The sequence below is a fragment of the Cherax quadricarinatus genome, unplaced genomic scaffold (assembly GCF_038502225.1).
Source record: "Cherax quadricarinatus isolate ZL_2023a unplaced genomic scaffold, ASM3850222v1 Contig70, whole genome shotgun sequence".
Classification (NCBI taxonomy): domain Eukaryota; kingdom Metazoa; phylum Arthropoda; class Malacostraca; order Decapoda; family Parastacidae; genus Cherax; species Cherax quadricarinatus.
This window is the reverse complement of record NW_027195096.1, coordinates 200,580-218,169: the sequence shown is the minus strand read 5'-3', so window position 1 is coordinate 218,169 and position 17,590 is coordinate 200,580. Positions and strand designations below refer to the sequence as shown.

The window sequence follows — 17,590 nt, the reverse complement described above, 5'->3', positions numbered from 1 at the left end:
TGCTCGCCCACGGCAAAGGAATATGCAAGTCTCATTTTCACCAGCGGCTCTTATATGGGGTGTGGCTGCGGGTGATGAATGCTGCGAGGATAAGGCTGGAGGCAGTGGAGATGTCATGTCCTGGGGGCAATGTGTGTGTGAATGTCTGCAGAGGAACCGTGGTTGGAAGTTAGGAGGGAGGTGCGGGATTACCAAAACTGTTGTCAGAGGCTGGGAAGGGTTGTTGAGGTGGATCGGACATAGAAGTCCAGAAGCTGAAACAGAGTGACTTCAAGAGTGTATCAGTCTGTAGTGGAAGGAAGGCGAGTGAGGAATTCGGCCAAGGAAGGTTGGAGGGAGGGGGTAAAGGAGTTTGTGCGAGGGCTTGGACTTCAGCAGCATGTGGCGTGTTTGATAAGGGCGAATGGAGACAAATGGTTTTTAATAACAGCGTGCTGTTGGAGTGAGCAAAGTAACATTTATGAAGAGGTTCAGGGAAACCTGACAGGCGGACACGAGTCCTGGAGATGGGAGTACAGTGCCTGCACTCTGAAGGAGGGGGTGTTAATGTTGCGGATTCAAAAACTGTAGTGTAAAAAGAAGCACACCCTTCTGGCAAGACAGTGATGGAGTAGTTGATGGTGAAAGTTTTGCTTTGGGCCCACCCCTGCCTTGGTGGGAAATCGGCCAGTGTGATAATAAATAAATAAATAAACTGTGACCTAGTTCTTTGTTCAGAAACTTAGTAGGATTCATCCTGGTTTGTGTTAGATGTATATTTACTTAAGTTTTACACACCATTTAGATTTATATAATATATTTTTGTTTCAGTGGAGGATGTGACTGTGAATGGCGAGGTTAAGCAGTGACTACAGCAACTACAGCTGGACAATTATAACTAGTCCTAATTAATGGAGCAGTAATAGAGAAACAGTAGTACTAGCACTGGAACAGCAGTAGTGGTAGGTACTATGACTGCTGCTCCCCATACTACTGAGTATATAGAAGAGGTTGTGGAGAAGGCAGAGGGTGTTGTTATGGCTGCCTCCTGCTTGAACCACTTCTAAAAGAAAACGACCCAGGATGGATAGGGGATGGACCTCCTTATGAAGATAGGTAACTCTGGCTCTCACCCTGTCTCCCCAACCCACTGACAGTCAAATGTTCTTAAGCCAGCTAGAGCAGTGGTAGCCCAGCAACACAAGTCATAGTTCTCCAAGCCAACTAAAAATAGTGATCCCATAATGAAGTCAGACAGGTGGTTCTCAGGATGAAATCATTAGTTCGTGCAAGCTGTGAGTTAACCCAGAAGTTATGGTTTAAAGAAGATAATTACTTGCATCTCTGATACATAGGGCCTAGAGTCTGTTACTGGGAAAATAGTGAAGTTTGAGATGTTCCTTCAGGGATTATTAAAAAATGATTTGTTTGAGATTACTCAAACAAATAGACATCTGGTAATGGTGCAAGACTGAAAGACTTGTGAAGTGGATACTACTGTAGTGCCTGTTATATGCATAATTTGTCTTGGCAGGAGGCCATGTACTCCATTAGTGGACATCAAATGACATGTCTTATCACAGCAATGTGTGAGAGAATAGAGGTTCCAAGGATCAGCTGTGCCTAGGTGTAAGTGTGTCACACCATTGAGACTATTGTCATGTACCTGAAAGAGATTATGGAGGTTGCTTCAGAAATGAGCTTCGTGCAAATTAGTAAATGTTTGAATGACGTTTAATGCATATTAGTTGCTCTGTGATTGTGGCTTTCTTGCTCATCTTCTGTTTAAGTGCATTTAAGTTTTTGATAAAGTGACAACCATTTAAAGAAATGCTGACATGCATGTACACAATATTACTTGGCTTTTTCTTCATGCCTACAACTGATTGATTTTTATCAACAGATTTGACATGTTTATTATGCCGATATTATGAATGGTATATAATAGGGCATAGCCATATTAAATGTCAGTACTTCATTACTTTTTCAGAATATAGTTTTGGCCTGTAGCTCAGCTACCAAGTGTCACAGTGGAATAGATGAAATTAATGTTATTTTTCCATAACGCAATACAGTACAAGTTTTAGAGTGATGTGAACATTAGTTTGATAAAATTATTATAAATATTTGGGGATCATTGATAATGGGCCATGGAGATGGTGTTCAAAAAATTAAATTGAAAAATAATTGCATTTTAATTTTTATTTTTATGTACATTGGTGAAATGTGTGGGAGTAGTGAAACCTCTGCCATATATGTACAGTATCTCGAGTGTTTAACTCTGCCTGTGAGAGCAGAGATTGTTTCTCTAGAAACTTTGTATTAAAGATGAGTAGTATAGTATAAGATGGAACTCCCTTATTTTTTCTTTGTCTGAGAGGCTATATATGGTTTGTAAATGATATAATGCTATACTTGTATGGAGAGGGACAGTGTCATATTAAAAGAAGTGTTAAAGGAACACTTCCTTTTCTTTCTTGTACATAAAGAACAAATGTAGAACTAGATTTTTCAGAATTAACATGTCGCATCAAAATGTTAGCTCCTACTTGTGGGGAATATTTATATTTTAATTGTCATCTTCAAATGTTACAATGATTCCACCCTTTGTTGTGGCAGTGAAGGGTCTTAATTTAGTTGTTAAGTGTCAGAGTCCTCTATGGTGGCATTCACATACGGCAAGTGATAATGCCATAGTCAGAAAAAATGGTGTAAATATAGTTACTGGTTAGTTATTTTCTCAAATGTGGCAGGTGGCAATAGTTTATATGAATATCCTGGAATCATCACATGCAGCAATCAGATAAAACCTCTTAGTATTTTTGCATATATTTCTATTATATTATCTATACTGTAACAAATATGAATTGAAAATATTTATACTAATATTAAATTGTTTACTATAACAAGAAACATTGTTATTATTCAGAATAAACTTGTGGGGGCTGAGTATTCTTAAATTGGACAAACAATTATATTTTAATATTTGTATATGAGAAGATTGCAACTTATGATGACTCTGGGTGTCACTGGGTTATTACAGCCTATGCCACAACAATTGTCATTATATTGTCATTTCCTTTCTGTGCAAATGGAGCCAATAGGTGAAATAGTGATGAAAGTTTTGTAGGGACTTGTAAAAAACAAATTCTATGCCTGTACTATAGAAGAGGTAATTCGTTCCAGTTTGCAACAGTTGTAAGCTATACAACAAATACCTATTACAGATTTAAATAAATACACAAACTTGTTCCATTTATGCACCTTATGTTTGATTTCTTAAAAATTGGTTACCAAAGAATCTATTAAATATATGAAGAATGTAAAGGCTCCATCAGTGTTAGCTTCTGTAAAAACAAAAAAAAAAACTGATCCTCTCTAGAAACACTCTTATTTTAGTTTTTTCTCTCCTGTGATAGGAAATAGTATAGCCTGTATCATTCTTTGTGTCCTGACAAAATAATTGTGAAACACACTTTATTTTATATGTTCCCAGTTTCAATTTCTTACCCATTAGACCTATGATATCCATATTTGCTTAATGCTTTTGGTATGTCATTTACCAAATGTAGCCAAGTATTGCAACTCCTGATTGCTAGCCAGTTTTGTCTTGCTTATAAATGAATCATAAGATGATCTTGTTCTAGGTTTTGTTTATAGAGAGAGAAATTCAAAGCAATGACAGCCCCAGTGTTTCAAGGAAATATGGTGTGTTTGATTATGTGTGCTTTTTTTTTTTTTTGACCTTTCATTATGCTGTGAAGCTATTTATAGACAAGGCAATAACATTACAATACTGCTGGAACGAGAGGATGTGCAACCCATTTTCACATAGATTGTTGAAGAAAAATAATCCTGTTGTCTGGCCAGTAGTACCCAGTCGTGCTGGGTCCTATCAAGAGCTCTTATCTTTACAACTTGAAAGATTTTGAGAAACTGTATTGATTTTACTTGCTGGTAGTTGGTTCAAATATCTGATAAGATGGGTTTTATACTTGTTAGTAGTGTTTCCACCTGGCAAGCATGTGGGCTAGATACCAGGCTGAGGTGCCAAGCATAACTCGAGGGAGAAATGGATTTGCACAGTTGTAGTGTTGTTCTATGATAGTGGATTGGTTTATCCAGAAGATTATAATAGTTATATTAAAATTGTGGGTGATACCCTTGATAAATATTCAAGTTTTTTGGTGAATTTTATGAGGTACAAAGTTCTTTGTATTCTGTTAGCTGTAAGCCAATTAAGTGTAGAGGCACAGCATTTTAAGAACATTTTTTCAGTAAATGTGCATGTCAAATGCAAGTTCATCAAACAACATGAGTATTACCAAGGAGATCCTCAAATATTAGTGGAAAACTAGTCGTCCAGGATGACTTCAATGAAAAGTCTAAAGATTCCTCATTATTGATGGCTTCCCCAAATCCTTAATACTCCTGACATTCAGGAGGAATTGTCCTTCCTTTCTCACCTTTCCCTTTCCCAGTTACTTCAGCCACCAACCCACAAACTCTACCCTGCCTTGATATCATAGTGATTCGTATGTACAACTAATAGAAGCAGAGTGAAAATAAACCTATTAACTCAGAATATGCAGTTTAATTATTAAATTCATCCCTCAAGGGAGATTGCTTGATGTCAGTGAGGGGCTCATGGTCCAAAGAATCTTGACTTGTCCCCTTGGATCAAACCAAATTTGCCTCCCAGTCTCCAGGCACTAACTCCTCTAGGTTTGGTGTTTCCAACCCCTCCCTCCCATGAATGAAATCAAATCCATTATCCACTTAAAATTGGTCTCCCCTTCATGCTGGTGAAAGTCTTTCCTCTCTCTCAGATCAAATCTGATTACCTCCTGGTCCTCACCCACTACATATTATCTTATGGATTTAGTGCTAATCCATGAATTATATTCACACTAAACCTGTAGAGGTTATGCAATGCCTATGTATGTAATATTGATGCACTCAGTGTAAAATGAATTATTAAAATAAATAAATTTTTATTGAATCTTTGTGAATACAGTATAATTTTATTAAATCTAAAATTGGAGAGATGGCATGTAGCCAAAACAACAGCAGAAATTAACAAATACTCTACCTGCATAACTGGGTTTTTCAAGTCGACACAAAATGGCACATGGCAAGATTTATTAAACCAGTATGAGGCCGAATGCGAGATTAGTACATGATGAGGAGGGTGGGTAAGCACTGCTGGACACCTACTGGGTAAAGCGAGTGCTGCAGGAGGCCTATTGGGTACATGCCTCATTTTTGTGCATGGGACTATTTGTAGATACATTTTGTTTTTGTAGTATAGGTTCAGCTATTCTCGCTCTTCTCAATACTACTGTGTGCAGATCATGGGCAGCTTCCAGGCATTTTTGTTTTGCATGTTTTTTCCCTAAGTACTAAGCTTATTTCCACAATGTTATTCATGGACAAAAATGTACATCTAACATAGACATTACTCATGTTCTACAAACATAGTGGTGTTCTGTTTTCTTGCTACCAGACTAGAACATCTCGCCTATACATGTCCTGCCACAGGTTTGGCAAGATATGGTGTAGACATCTGTGCTGTTAGGGTACAAGATTTATATCTAGCAAGGCCTTTAATGGTGCTCTTATGTCATGACTGCAACTCTCTGAGCTACTCTTGGAAAAGTTGCAAACAAAAATGATCTTGCATATTACTTTTCACACAGTGGCCTAACTGCTAAGCAAGACACACTCATGGGCTTTTTCCTGAAATCAACACGAATTGCAGCTCCAAATATCTTTAAAGAATGTTTCTTAAAACCAATGATGCTTATGTTTCACATGCACATCAGAAATTGCTGAAAATAAGCACACACAGTAGTCACCACGCAGAATGAAAAAAAAAAAAAATTAGCCTTGTCATCCCATTACATTACACTGGAATAAACTGCATCAACTCTAGGAGTAACACAGGAGTTGCTGTCATAAAATGAGCACCATTTGAGACCTTACCAGACTACAGTTCAACCGCTTGGATGATGGCAGTGCATGAGTTTACACCGTACCTTGCAGAATCTAACAGAAAAGTGTGGGCAAGACATCTTACAGTCTTGCAATTAGGTTACAGGAACTCCTGATGTTAAGGAAGATGCTAAGTTAGCACTAGGAGACAGACAAAACATGACAAAAATGCTTCTAAGCTATTCTAATTCTTAATTATTCTTCTACAAGAACAATCCATAAATGGTCCCATGCATAAAGATGTAATACCCTGCAGTGCTCCCTAGCCTACTCAGGCTACACACAATACAGTATCACTCACTGCTCACAGTGATCTCACATGTCCCCTCCCAACAACTCATTTGCTCATGCTTGACCTCATAGTAATATTAATATTCTTGTACGTGTCATTTTGTATCGATTCAAAAATGTATAGATGAAGCTTTCAATAAAAAATTTTGCTCTGCATATATATATGCATATTTCAACCAAATCTAGTTAACATTAACAAACCCATGAGAGCATTTTTGTGAATATAATAAATGTAGTACGTATATACAATATGCTAAACCAGATCAACTGTAAATATAATAATGAAGTTAATCTGCAGTTTCCCAGCTACTGTTTACAAATATTGTAATTGCTTGAATGACCACAAATTTTAAGCAATTATGTTAATCTTGTGCAATATTTAAATACAGATCCATGAAGTATTAATGCATGAAATACTTAATTCTTAGGTTTACAATTATCAATTCTGGGATACTGCTACATACAGTAACAAGTGAATAGCAAGTCATAAGAAATATGATAAATATTTTGGCAATGATAAGCACCTATTGTAAGAATTAAAAGGCACAGCCATTTGAATTTGCTGATCTACAAACAGTTTAGATGCTTCTGCAACCTATAATTATACAGATCTACCTTAGTAAATCAGGCATAGTTTCTTTGTGAAAATGTGTTGACCTCTATTCTCTCGTAGTTTTAAACTCTCCCCATCCGTGGAAGCAGCGGGAAAACTTCTTGGACTCCTTACCTTTAAAAGTGCACAGCAACTTTCGGGGAAGTTCAGGTTGCTTCACTCTCAGATTCTGAACATATACCTGCAATAAAGAAAAGCTGGCATTATATTAATTATGTCTGACAGAACATATTGTATCTATGTTGGGTGTTTTGATAGTGCTGGTGGTTTGTAATTTTTTTTTTTTTTTTTTTGCCAAGAGCTCTAAATGATCTTCCAAATCAAAGTGCTCTACAAAACTGATAATTTCCTTCCTTATCAGAAAATACATGAACTCAAATTACAAAGCTGTAGCATTTAGTTTAAGGGATGAGGGCAGGGAAGGAGGATAGGGGGGTATTCAAAGCTGTTTTTAAGTTCTCTCTATGACACTGGAAGATTTTTTTCTTCAGGGTTAGTGCCTTGATGCCAGTGAAGAGCTCTTGATCCTAGTAACTGCATCTACTATACCCTTCTTTTCCTTGACTCTAAACATGATTACCTCCCATTCTCCAGAGGTTGAACTCCCTATAGGCTTACCACTTTCCCACAAAACTACTAATATTCTATGCCACAGCTGGCCACATGACCCTTCACACAATACACACTGCCTCAACAGCCATAAACAGTGCATATGCCATTTCCCACAATTACCAGTTGTGCACTCGGATTTGAACTATTCCTCAGTAAACCATCAGACGACATGCCATTACATGCCAGATTCTGTTGACCAACATTATTAGATGGTCTTTGATGGGTCATGCCACACATTTACTTTCTTAAAGGGAAGCTTTCATGCAAGGAGGACGATGTTAGTTGGGCCATGCGACCTGCTGGATAATAATAGTTTTTTCCTACATCAAAAGTAAGTGCAAGTACATATTCTATACCACCCAGAATAAGTCTGGCACTTGTCTTTTAATATAATACAGCCTCTCCTCACTTAACAATAGAGTTCCATTCCTAGGACAACATCGGTAAACGAATTTGTCGCTAAGCAAGGAACCTACTATAATGGTAGTGGGTTTGTGTCAACCATCTTTGATATTTTTAATGTCACCACTGCACCAGTTATAACATTTTTAGTATATTTTTAAATGTTTATACAGTAGCATACTGTATACTGTAATAGAGAAAATCAGCTCTAATATACATGTACATTATTTAGGTATGCACACTGGTCAGAGAGCCCTTCACCAGTTAATGAGTACGTCACTAAGTGAGGTAAGACTGTACAGTAATTAAAAGTATGTCAGGTGCTGTGCAATCTGAAAAAGATATTCCCATATTGCATAATTCCTGTGCCCTGTGACTTGCTGCATATGACTGGAGCAGATGGTGGCATAAGTTTGTAATGCATTTAAATATTGGCATTGAAGATTTTAGGTAAATCAGAAGAGGCATTTACAAGCCTGTTTTTTTTGCCATTTTCCACCAAGGTAAGGTGACCCAAAAAGAAACACAGGTTGTTATGTGGGAAAAATGGCAAAATAGGAGACGCACAGTGCATGTCTAATTCAAACTTTCGAAACAGATCAACATTCTAAAATACACAAGCACATTCAAGTTCTCTACAATCTTCTAATAAAACAAATATATTGTGATGTTTAATTATTATTATTATATAAAATCAAAACGAAGTGCTAAACCTACAAGGGTCATACAGCGCAGCAGGGCAGGGAAGGGTGCAGGGGTATTAGGTAGCAAGAGGGAGATGAATTATTATTAGGTCATGGAGTGCAGTGGGGGCAGGGAATAGTGCAGGAGTAGAGGGTAGCAAGAGAATGAGGTAGAAAGGGCTGTGAGGCATACTAGAGGCATCATCAGAGTTTGTGCAACAAATTAGTTGCTGTCAAAAAGTCAACAGGAGAGTCTGGGTTAAAGGAGGGTCCATCAGCAAGAAGGGAGGGTACAGTAAGGACAGTAGAGTGGTGATGATGTTGGAGGTAAATTCTGTGTGCTCAATGAGATAGTGGGCAGTCCAACAGAATATGGCTAACAGAAACTGGAACCTGACAATTCTCACAGAGTGGAACAGGGCACCTCTCCATGAGATACCCGTAAGACAAGTGTGGCCAATGCGAAGATGGGAGAGAGTAGTCTCTCAACCTCAACACTGATGACAAGGAGACAGGCAGAAACCTATACTTGGTTTAATAGAATGTAATTTGTTATGTAGCAGATCAGGCCAACATTGTTGCCAATGGATGCAAATGAAACACCTCTATATGTAACTGGGAGGTCATGTACTGCTGACTGCACAGCAGTGTCTGCCTGTTCATTGCCCTGTACGTCAACATGACTGGGGACCCAACAAAAAACAATACATTTGCGCTTGCTAGAGATACAGTGTAACCAAAGTTGGATATGAAGAACCAGGGGATGAGGTGTATCAAATTTTCTTATAGCCTGTAAAGCACTAAGGGAGTCTGAATGACCACAAATGGTGACACAGGCATGAATGCAATACGGCTAAGTGCTACGAGAATGGCACACAAATTCAGCTGTAAAAATGCTAGCCGAGAATAAATGCCCTCGCATGACGCTGTCTGGAAACACTGCTGCAAATCCGACGCTGTCAGAAGACTTGGAACCATTGATGTACACTGCGATAACATGAGAATGAGAGCGGAAGTGGTTAAGAGAATGAGAGCGAGAAGCCACCGGAGGCAGTTGAGCTTTCACACATGGCAGTGGGAAAGAACAAAGGGGTAGGGAAAAGTGAGATGCTACATGAACATAGAAAGGTGGTAACTGAAGAGAAGACAAGCAAATGTAGGCAAACAGAAAATGGACAGAGTAAATGGGCGACGAACAAACAAACAATGTCTACTAACATCAATGACTATCCTATATATGGAAGAATTGCAGAAGTCATGAGAGTGAACATAATCGCGAAGGCAATGAGCATCACAGCGATTGGCCAAAGATGGAATATTCACCTCTGCAAAGAGGCTCTCAACTGGTGAAGAGCAACAAGCACTGAGACATAAACGTAATCCCTGGTAATGGATGGAATTAAGGCTAGAAGAGTTGCAGGAGAGGCTGCTGAATATATTTGGTCGCCATAATCGAGTTTCAATAAAATTAGGGCCAAATATAGTTGAAGGAGAGTTCAATGATCAGCCCCCCATGAAAGATGAGCGAGGGTTTTAAGGAGGTTCAGCTGGCTATGACAAGTTGCCTTCAGGGAGGTAACGTGAGGTTTCCAGGATAACCGATGGTCAAACAGAAGGCCGTGAAACCTGACCGTATCACGTTCTGAGATACACGAGCCATATAGGTACAATGGATGATAAGAGACAACAGAATCTCTAGTGAAAGTAATTTGGTGAGTTTTAGTACTAGAAAATTTAAACCCATGAGTAGTGGTCCAATTGGAAACATGGTTGACTGCATGCTGGAGAGAAACAGCAATGAGGTGAAAGTTAGCGCCTGCACAAGCTATAGCAAAGTCATCAACATAGAGTGATGACCAAATATTAGGTGGAAGAATAGATGCCAGATCATTTATAGCAAGGAGAAAAGTGTGCTCAGAACACATTCCTTGGGGGACACCTTCAGCTTGGACAAAGTCCAGGGAAATCATATTTTTAACCCAAACATGGAAATGACTCTCATTTAAGAAGTTAAGGAAAAATGGTAGATTGCCTCAGAGGCCTAAGGAGTGGGCCTGAGCCAAGATGTTACATGTACCTCCATGTTGTGTCATATGCTTTCTGAAGGTCAAAAAAGACTGCAATAACTAAATGGTCATTGGCAAAGGCATTACAAACATACGTATCCAAGCGTAGTAAGGGGTCAATAGTAGAATGGCCCTTACGAAAGCCATATTGACTAGTGGAGAGACTACTGTGTGTCCTAAATACCACATCAAACGTCTATTTATCAGACATTCCATCACCTTGCAAATGGCACTGTTAAGAGTAATGGGATGATAGTGAGAAGCATCATGTCCCGTAGTATCCAGTTTGCGGAAAGAGAGAACAATGGCAGATTTCCACAGCTGAGGAAGAACTCCTTGCAACCAAATAAGATTAAAGAGTGATAAGAGGACAGCAAGGACTGACTGATGTAAATGCTGGAGCATACGAATATGAATGCCGTCGGGCCCAGCTGCCAATAACCGGCAAGTGGAGAGTGTTACGTCCAGTTCCAGAAGTGTAAAAGGCACATTATAAGATTCTTCTCTAATAGAAGAAAAATTTAAGGGCTCTAACTCTCTGGCAGACTTTGAGGAAAAAAACAAGGGGCATAGATGGAGCCCCAGAGAGATATGGACAAGATAACCAATTTCAGTGGCAATGTCAAGAGGGTTTGCTAGAGCAACACCAGAAATCCGAATAACGGGAGCCAGGTCGGGAGAGTATTTACCCCTCAGTTTCCGTACTTTTTTCCAGACTGCACTTGTAGAGGAAGCCAAAGTAACGACAGAAACAATCCTGCCAGCAAGTGCAATTAGCGTCACAGATGACACCGGTTGACCGCTCTCTTCTGCCCATCAATGGTCTAGTCTCCTCAATATATTGGGATGATATTGGAGATGGAAGGAGGAGGGTGAGTAAAGATTGAGGCGATGATGGAATGTACCAAGTAGGGGGACAACAAAAGGGTAGAGGGAACTGGAGAAGAACTTAGAGAAGCAAAATGAAATGAACTGTAACTGTAGACTGAACAGCTTGATCCGAGTCAAAATAAAAAATAAAGTACTTTCCCAGTACAACAGAAAAACAGGCAACATAGACTAGAGCTCAGAAAACAGTTGGGTACAGGTAAGGGGCTGCAATAAGTTTAGCATTTTTAGAAGCAAGACAATAAACACCTACTAACAACATTCATCAAATAGGAAAAGCTATGAATAAACAGCCCATACGGAATCTCACACATGGGTTTACTGCACTTTTGTGAATAAAGTAGAAATAAAGCATGATTTGATACAAGGCTTCCCCTCACACACTGTGTCACTGCATTCTTGAAACTTTTTCGTAAATCAAGTGTTTGTAACTCGAAAGCTGCAAAAGCTGTACTTAAAATTAAAACACTGCCCAAATAATGCCTTGTTTTTCAATCTTCTTTATTCATGCTTTTTTTTACTTTACCAAAGCTGTCTCCCACCAATGTCGGGCGACTCAAAAAAGAAATCATTCATTTAATAGCTGCCTGCCATTAGTATGTTGACATAACCATTCAAATCACTCTCTGAACTACAACATCCCCATCCACCCATCCATCCTTCAGAGTCCACACCCTGTATCTCTCTCCTTCAGGACTTAAGCCCATTATCACTCTCAAACCGGTAAATTACTAAAAAAGTACTGCATCATTTAGTAAATTACCTGAGCAGATTTAAGAGCCAGCTTAATTTCAACATCTGATGCTTTGGACCCCAGCCAGAGGAAGACCTGGTTCCCATCATCCAGAATCATCGTGTCATCATCAGCCAGATCATCCTAGATAAAGAAATTAAAAAAATTTCAATGCATGAAAGCAAAAGTTTGCCATATTATCTCTTGCACTGCAATGTATAATACAGTACTCAAAAAATTGTAAAAAATGTAGTAATTCTTAAGTAAGAATACTGAAAATCAAAAAGTTATAAAGTAATTTTTTGCAGAATGAAAATATGTATGTATATATGGGGAATCAAATACAAAATGGGAAGTGACACAGTTACTTTTTGCTGATGATACTGTCCTTATGAGAGATTCTAAAGAAAAGTTGCAAGGGTTAGTGGACGAGTTTGGGAAAATGCGTAAAGGAAGAAAGTTGAAAGTGAACCTAGAAAAGAGTAAGGTGATGAGGGTATCAAATGATTTAGACAAAGAAAAATTGGATATCAAATTGGAGAGGAGGAGTATGGAAGAAGTGAATGTTTTCAGATAGTATTTGGGAGTTGATGTGTCAGCAGATGGATGTATGAAGGATGAGGTTAACCATAGAACTGATGAAGGAAGAAAAGTGAGTGGTGCATTGAGGTATATGTGGAGACAAAAAAAATTATCTATGGAGGCATAGAAGGGAATGTATGAAAGTATAGTGGTACCAACATTCTTATATGGGTGTGAAGTTTGGGTTGTAAATGCTGCAGCAAGGAGGTGGTTGGAGGTAGTGATGTCCTGTCCTAGGGCAATGTGTGGTGTAAATATTATGCAGAGAATTTGGAGTGTGGAAATTAGGAGAAGGTGTGGAGTTAATAAAAGTATTAGTCAGGGGCTGAAGAGGGGTTGTTGAGGTGGTTTGATCATTTAGAGAGAATGGATCAAAGTAGAATGACACGGAGAGCATATAAATTTCTAGGGGAAGGAAGGCGGGGTAGGGGTCGACCTCGAAAAGGTTGGAGGGAGGGGGTAAAGGAGGTTTTGTGGCCGAGGGGCTTGGACTTCTAGCAAGCATGCATGAGCATGTTAGATAGAAGTGAATGGAGATGAATGGTATCTGGGACCTAACGAACTGTTGAAGTGTGAGCAGGGTAATATTTAGTGAAGGGATTCAGTGAAACCGGTTATTTTTATATAGCCGGACTTGAGTCCTGGAAATGGGAAGTACAATGCCTGCACTTCAAACTAGGAGTTTGGGATATTGGCAGTTTGGAGGGATATGTTGTGTATCTTTATACGTATGTGATTCTAAACTGTTGTGTTCTGGGCACCTCTGCAAAAACAGTGATTATGTATGAGTGAGGTGAAAGTGTTGAATGATTCAATTCAATTCAAAGTTTATTCTCTATAAGGATTACAATGCTGAGTTTACAGAATTTGGTTATTGTGTGGTTTACATGTAGTAAAATAATAATTACAGAGTGTACCACTAGAACACTTAGCATGGCTAGGCATTTCAGGCAGACTTAAATTAAATCTTAAGTTTAAAATATTACAAAATTATGAGGTAAGTTGGTATTATGGCTAAGTGACTAAATACTAGTTTGTGAGTTTAGCAATGTGAATGCTTTTGTTTTGGCACTATACATAGTTTCAGTATTGGAGTATCACAGGCCAACTTATGACTAGTTAAGATTCATTATTTTGAGATTGAGATTGATATTTCTGTTTATGGTCAAATGGGTGAGTGAGTGTAAGTGTTAACCACCAGGTGGTATTCGTGTAATTAGTTGACAGGGTGTATCAGGGAGATAAGATGTTTTCTGATGGTAGTTTTGAAGGTGATGAATGTGTCTGCAGTTTTAGAATTTTCAGGTAGGGTGTTCCAGATTTTAGGGCCTTTGACATACAGGTCTCCCTCAACATTCGTGAGGGTTAGGGGATCAAGAGCCTCGCAAATGTTGAAAAACCGTGAATGTTTGGTGCCCCAATATATTGTAGGGAAATATATTACAATACTGCTTCCTTAACTTGTTGAACCATGAATAATCATAAAATACATGAAAACGTCGTAAATTGTACTAATATACATGTTATGCTTTAATAACGTATGTTATTTAATAACATGTATGTTATTAAATACCACAGACTCCACCACTGCGAGTCCCTACTACCCTCCCTCCGACCCCCGCAACTGGCAGCCAGCCCTCCCACCACTCAGTGTGGTGAGTGTTTTGTTTGTTCATTATTTGCTATTAAACTACAGTATAAATAATGTAAACCCATTCATGACTGCATATTGGAATGGCTATTAGGAAAGGTATTAGACGGTGACATCATGTGTTTACTCTTGAACACTGCAAAGAATCGAACATTTCTGCTATTGCTAATAATAACAATAGTAATAATAATAATAATAAATACGATATAATTGAAGAAGGAAATTGTACAAAAATACGAGGGAGTGGTTGACACATCGTCAGTGTGACTTTGTTTATGCTGGAGTGAACATTAGTCTCCCTGCTCTTCCAAACATTTCACAATAATCCAGCAGTTGAGGCAGTGGTATTTAATAACATATATGTTATAAATAATAATAGTACATGTTATTATTAATAACATGTATTATTATTAACATGTATGTATTTAATAACATATATGTTATAAATAATAATAGTACATATTATTAATAACATGTATTATTATTAACATGTATGTTATTAAATACCATTGCCTCAATCACTGACTCTACCACTCCAGTCACACTCAATCTACAAGCACCAAATACAATGAATTATTGTGAAATGTTTGGAAGAGCAGGGAGACTAATGTTCACTCCAGCATAAACAAAGTCACACTGACGATGTGTCAACCACTCCCTCGTATTTTTGTACAATTTCCTTCTTCAATTATATCATATTTATTATTATTATTATTATTATTATTATTATTATTATTACTATTATTATTATTAGCTGTAGCAGAAATGTTTAATTCTTTGCAGTGTTCAAGAGTAAACACATGATGTCACCGTCTAATACCTTTCCTAATAGCCATTCCAATATTCAGTCATGAATGGGTTTACATTATTTATACTGTAGTTTAATAGCAAATAATGAACAAACAAAACACTCACCACACTGAGTGGTGGGAGGGCTGGCTGCCAGTTGCGGGGGTCGGAGGGAGGGTAGTAGGGACTCGCAGGTGGCGGGAAACTTAAACATGATTTGGCGGCTGGGAATTTGGTGGCTGGGAATTTGGCAGTTGGGAATTCGCGAATGTGTGAAGCCCGTGAAAGTTGAAAACGTGAATGTTGAGGGAGACCTGTACATTGAATTTTTGTAAAGGTTTAGTCGGACACGGGGAATGTCATAGAGATGTTTGTGTCTGGTGTTGTGCCTGTGGGTTCTGTCGCAACTATCAAGAAAGCGTTTTAGGTCAAGGTTAATATTGGTCCTGTAGATGTAGATTGCACAGTAGTAAGTGTGGATGTACTGAACAGGGAGTAAGTTTAGATCTATGAAGAGTGGGGGGGTGTGTTGCCAGGGATGGGATTTAGTGATTATGAAAGTATTTTCGTTTTGGGGATTTTCTTTATTTTTGGGTCACCCTGCCTCAGTGGGAGATGGCCGACTTGTTGAAAAAAAAAAATTATATATATATATATATATATTTTTTCAACAAGTCGGCCGTCTCCCAACGAGGCAGGGTGACCCAAAAAAGAAAGAAAATCCCCAAAAAGAAAATACATTCATCATCATTCAACACTTTCACCACACTCACACATTATCACTGCTTTTGCAGAGGTGCTCAGAATACAACAGTTTAGAAGCATATACGTATAAAGATACACAGTATATCCCTCCAAACTGCCAATATTGGCAGTTTGGTATATTTTGTATGTGTGTGTGTGTGTGTGTGTGTGTGTGTGTGTGTGTGTGTGTGTGTGTGTGTGTGTGTGTGTGTGTGTGTGTGTGTGTGTGTGTGTGTGTGTGTGTGTGTGTGTGTGTGTGTGTGTGTATGTATATATATATATATATATATATATATATATATATATATATATATATATATATATATATATATATATATATATATATATAGGGAGGTACCACCTCTAGAACTGTTATAGGGACCCTCATCCTCAGAGAAAAGAATAATCTTGCTTCAGGGAAAACTCAATATTCTCCCTGAAGCTGTTTGAGAATTTTCTCCTACCACCCCCTATATTATATATATATATATTTTATTTAAAGACAAAATACATTGACAGAACATTCACAAAACTACGATACAAAGTAAAACAACATAGGTAACTCAGAGCTACATCTCGAATACTTCGTCCAGCTCCCCAGCGGTGGGCCGCGTGCCCAGAATGCTGCAGGCATTTCCTCTCTGGATCGCAACACTGAGTCTCTGGAAGAGGAAGCTGGTCTCCCTGTGGTCCTTTGTTTCTATGATGAGCTTTTCACCCAGCTCTATTAGGAACTTTAGAGCACACTTGCCCCATGCTCCAAGGATCTCTGACCCTACTGGGATAAAGTTATAGCAAGGGGGAAGGTCTTCATATTTGCGGATCTTCTGAATCTCCCTGTGGCTGGCAGCTCCACCCCCTTCCACTACGGAGTATGGCAAGTAGGTGTCTGCCAATGTGGCGGCACATGTGTAGTCCCAGGCAATCTGCTTTCCATCCTTCCAAGGTAGCATAATGGCTCCATCAGGACGCTTCAGACTTCCGTCAGACCTCTGCACTTGGGGCTCCCGTTGAGCTGGGCAACGGGCTGTGGCGAGGCTTCTCTTTATGATATCATTGACCTCCTCATGCCTGGCATACTTCCCTTCTGCTGTGTGACACACGAGACCATGAAGTCCGAATTGATCAGCTGTCGCCCTGCCACAAATACACCTATGTTCGGTGAGGATGGGGGCGGCTAGGCGAAGAGCAACACCAATCCAAATGGCCTGTGGGTCTAGTCGAGTGCCCAAGGAGGAATTGGGAACAGCAAACAGGAAATCTCCTGAGTGTGGTGCCTTCACTGCCAGGAGACGAGCTTTGTCCTTTCCTGAGGCATTGGAGAGCATTGTGTTAGTGATTTTTTCCATGATCGGTTTGTCCCAGTGGGACTGTTTGTGTTCTTTGGGAGGAGCTGGTCTACTGGAGGAATCTGTAAGGGTGTCCCACCGAATTGCTGCTTCAGTAAACCTGGGGTCTTGAGCTCCTACCATGTCTCTCAAGCATTCGGGAACAATCTTCTTGACTAAAGCACTGGAAGCCAAACATGAAGACAGAAAAGCAGGTAAAGCAACATGCGTTGCT

General features: G+C 39.0%; 1 protein-coding gene across 1 annotated transcript in view; it reads right to left on the bottom strand.

Annotated features, from left to right (window-relative positions):
* Window positions 1-4,961: 4,961 nt before the first annotated feature.
* LOC128687656 (protein flightless-1-like) overlaps window positions 4,962-17,590 on the bottom strand; it is a 29,042-nt gene continuing 16,413 nt past the window's right edge. Inside the window, exons 3-4 of the mRNA XM_070079998.1 lie at window positions 12,292-12,405; window positions 4,962-7,058 (exon numbers count right to left, since the gene is read on the bottom strand). Of these exons, the coding sequence (XP_069936099.1) occupies window positions 6,924-7,058; window positions 12,292-12,405 (249 nt within the window). The 3' untranslated portion in view covers window positions 4,962-6,923. The remainder of the gene's footprint in view (window positions 7,059-12,291; window positions 12,406-17,590) is intronic.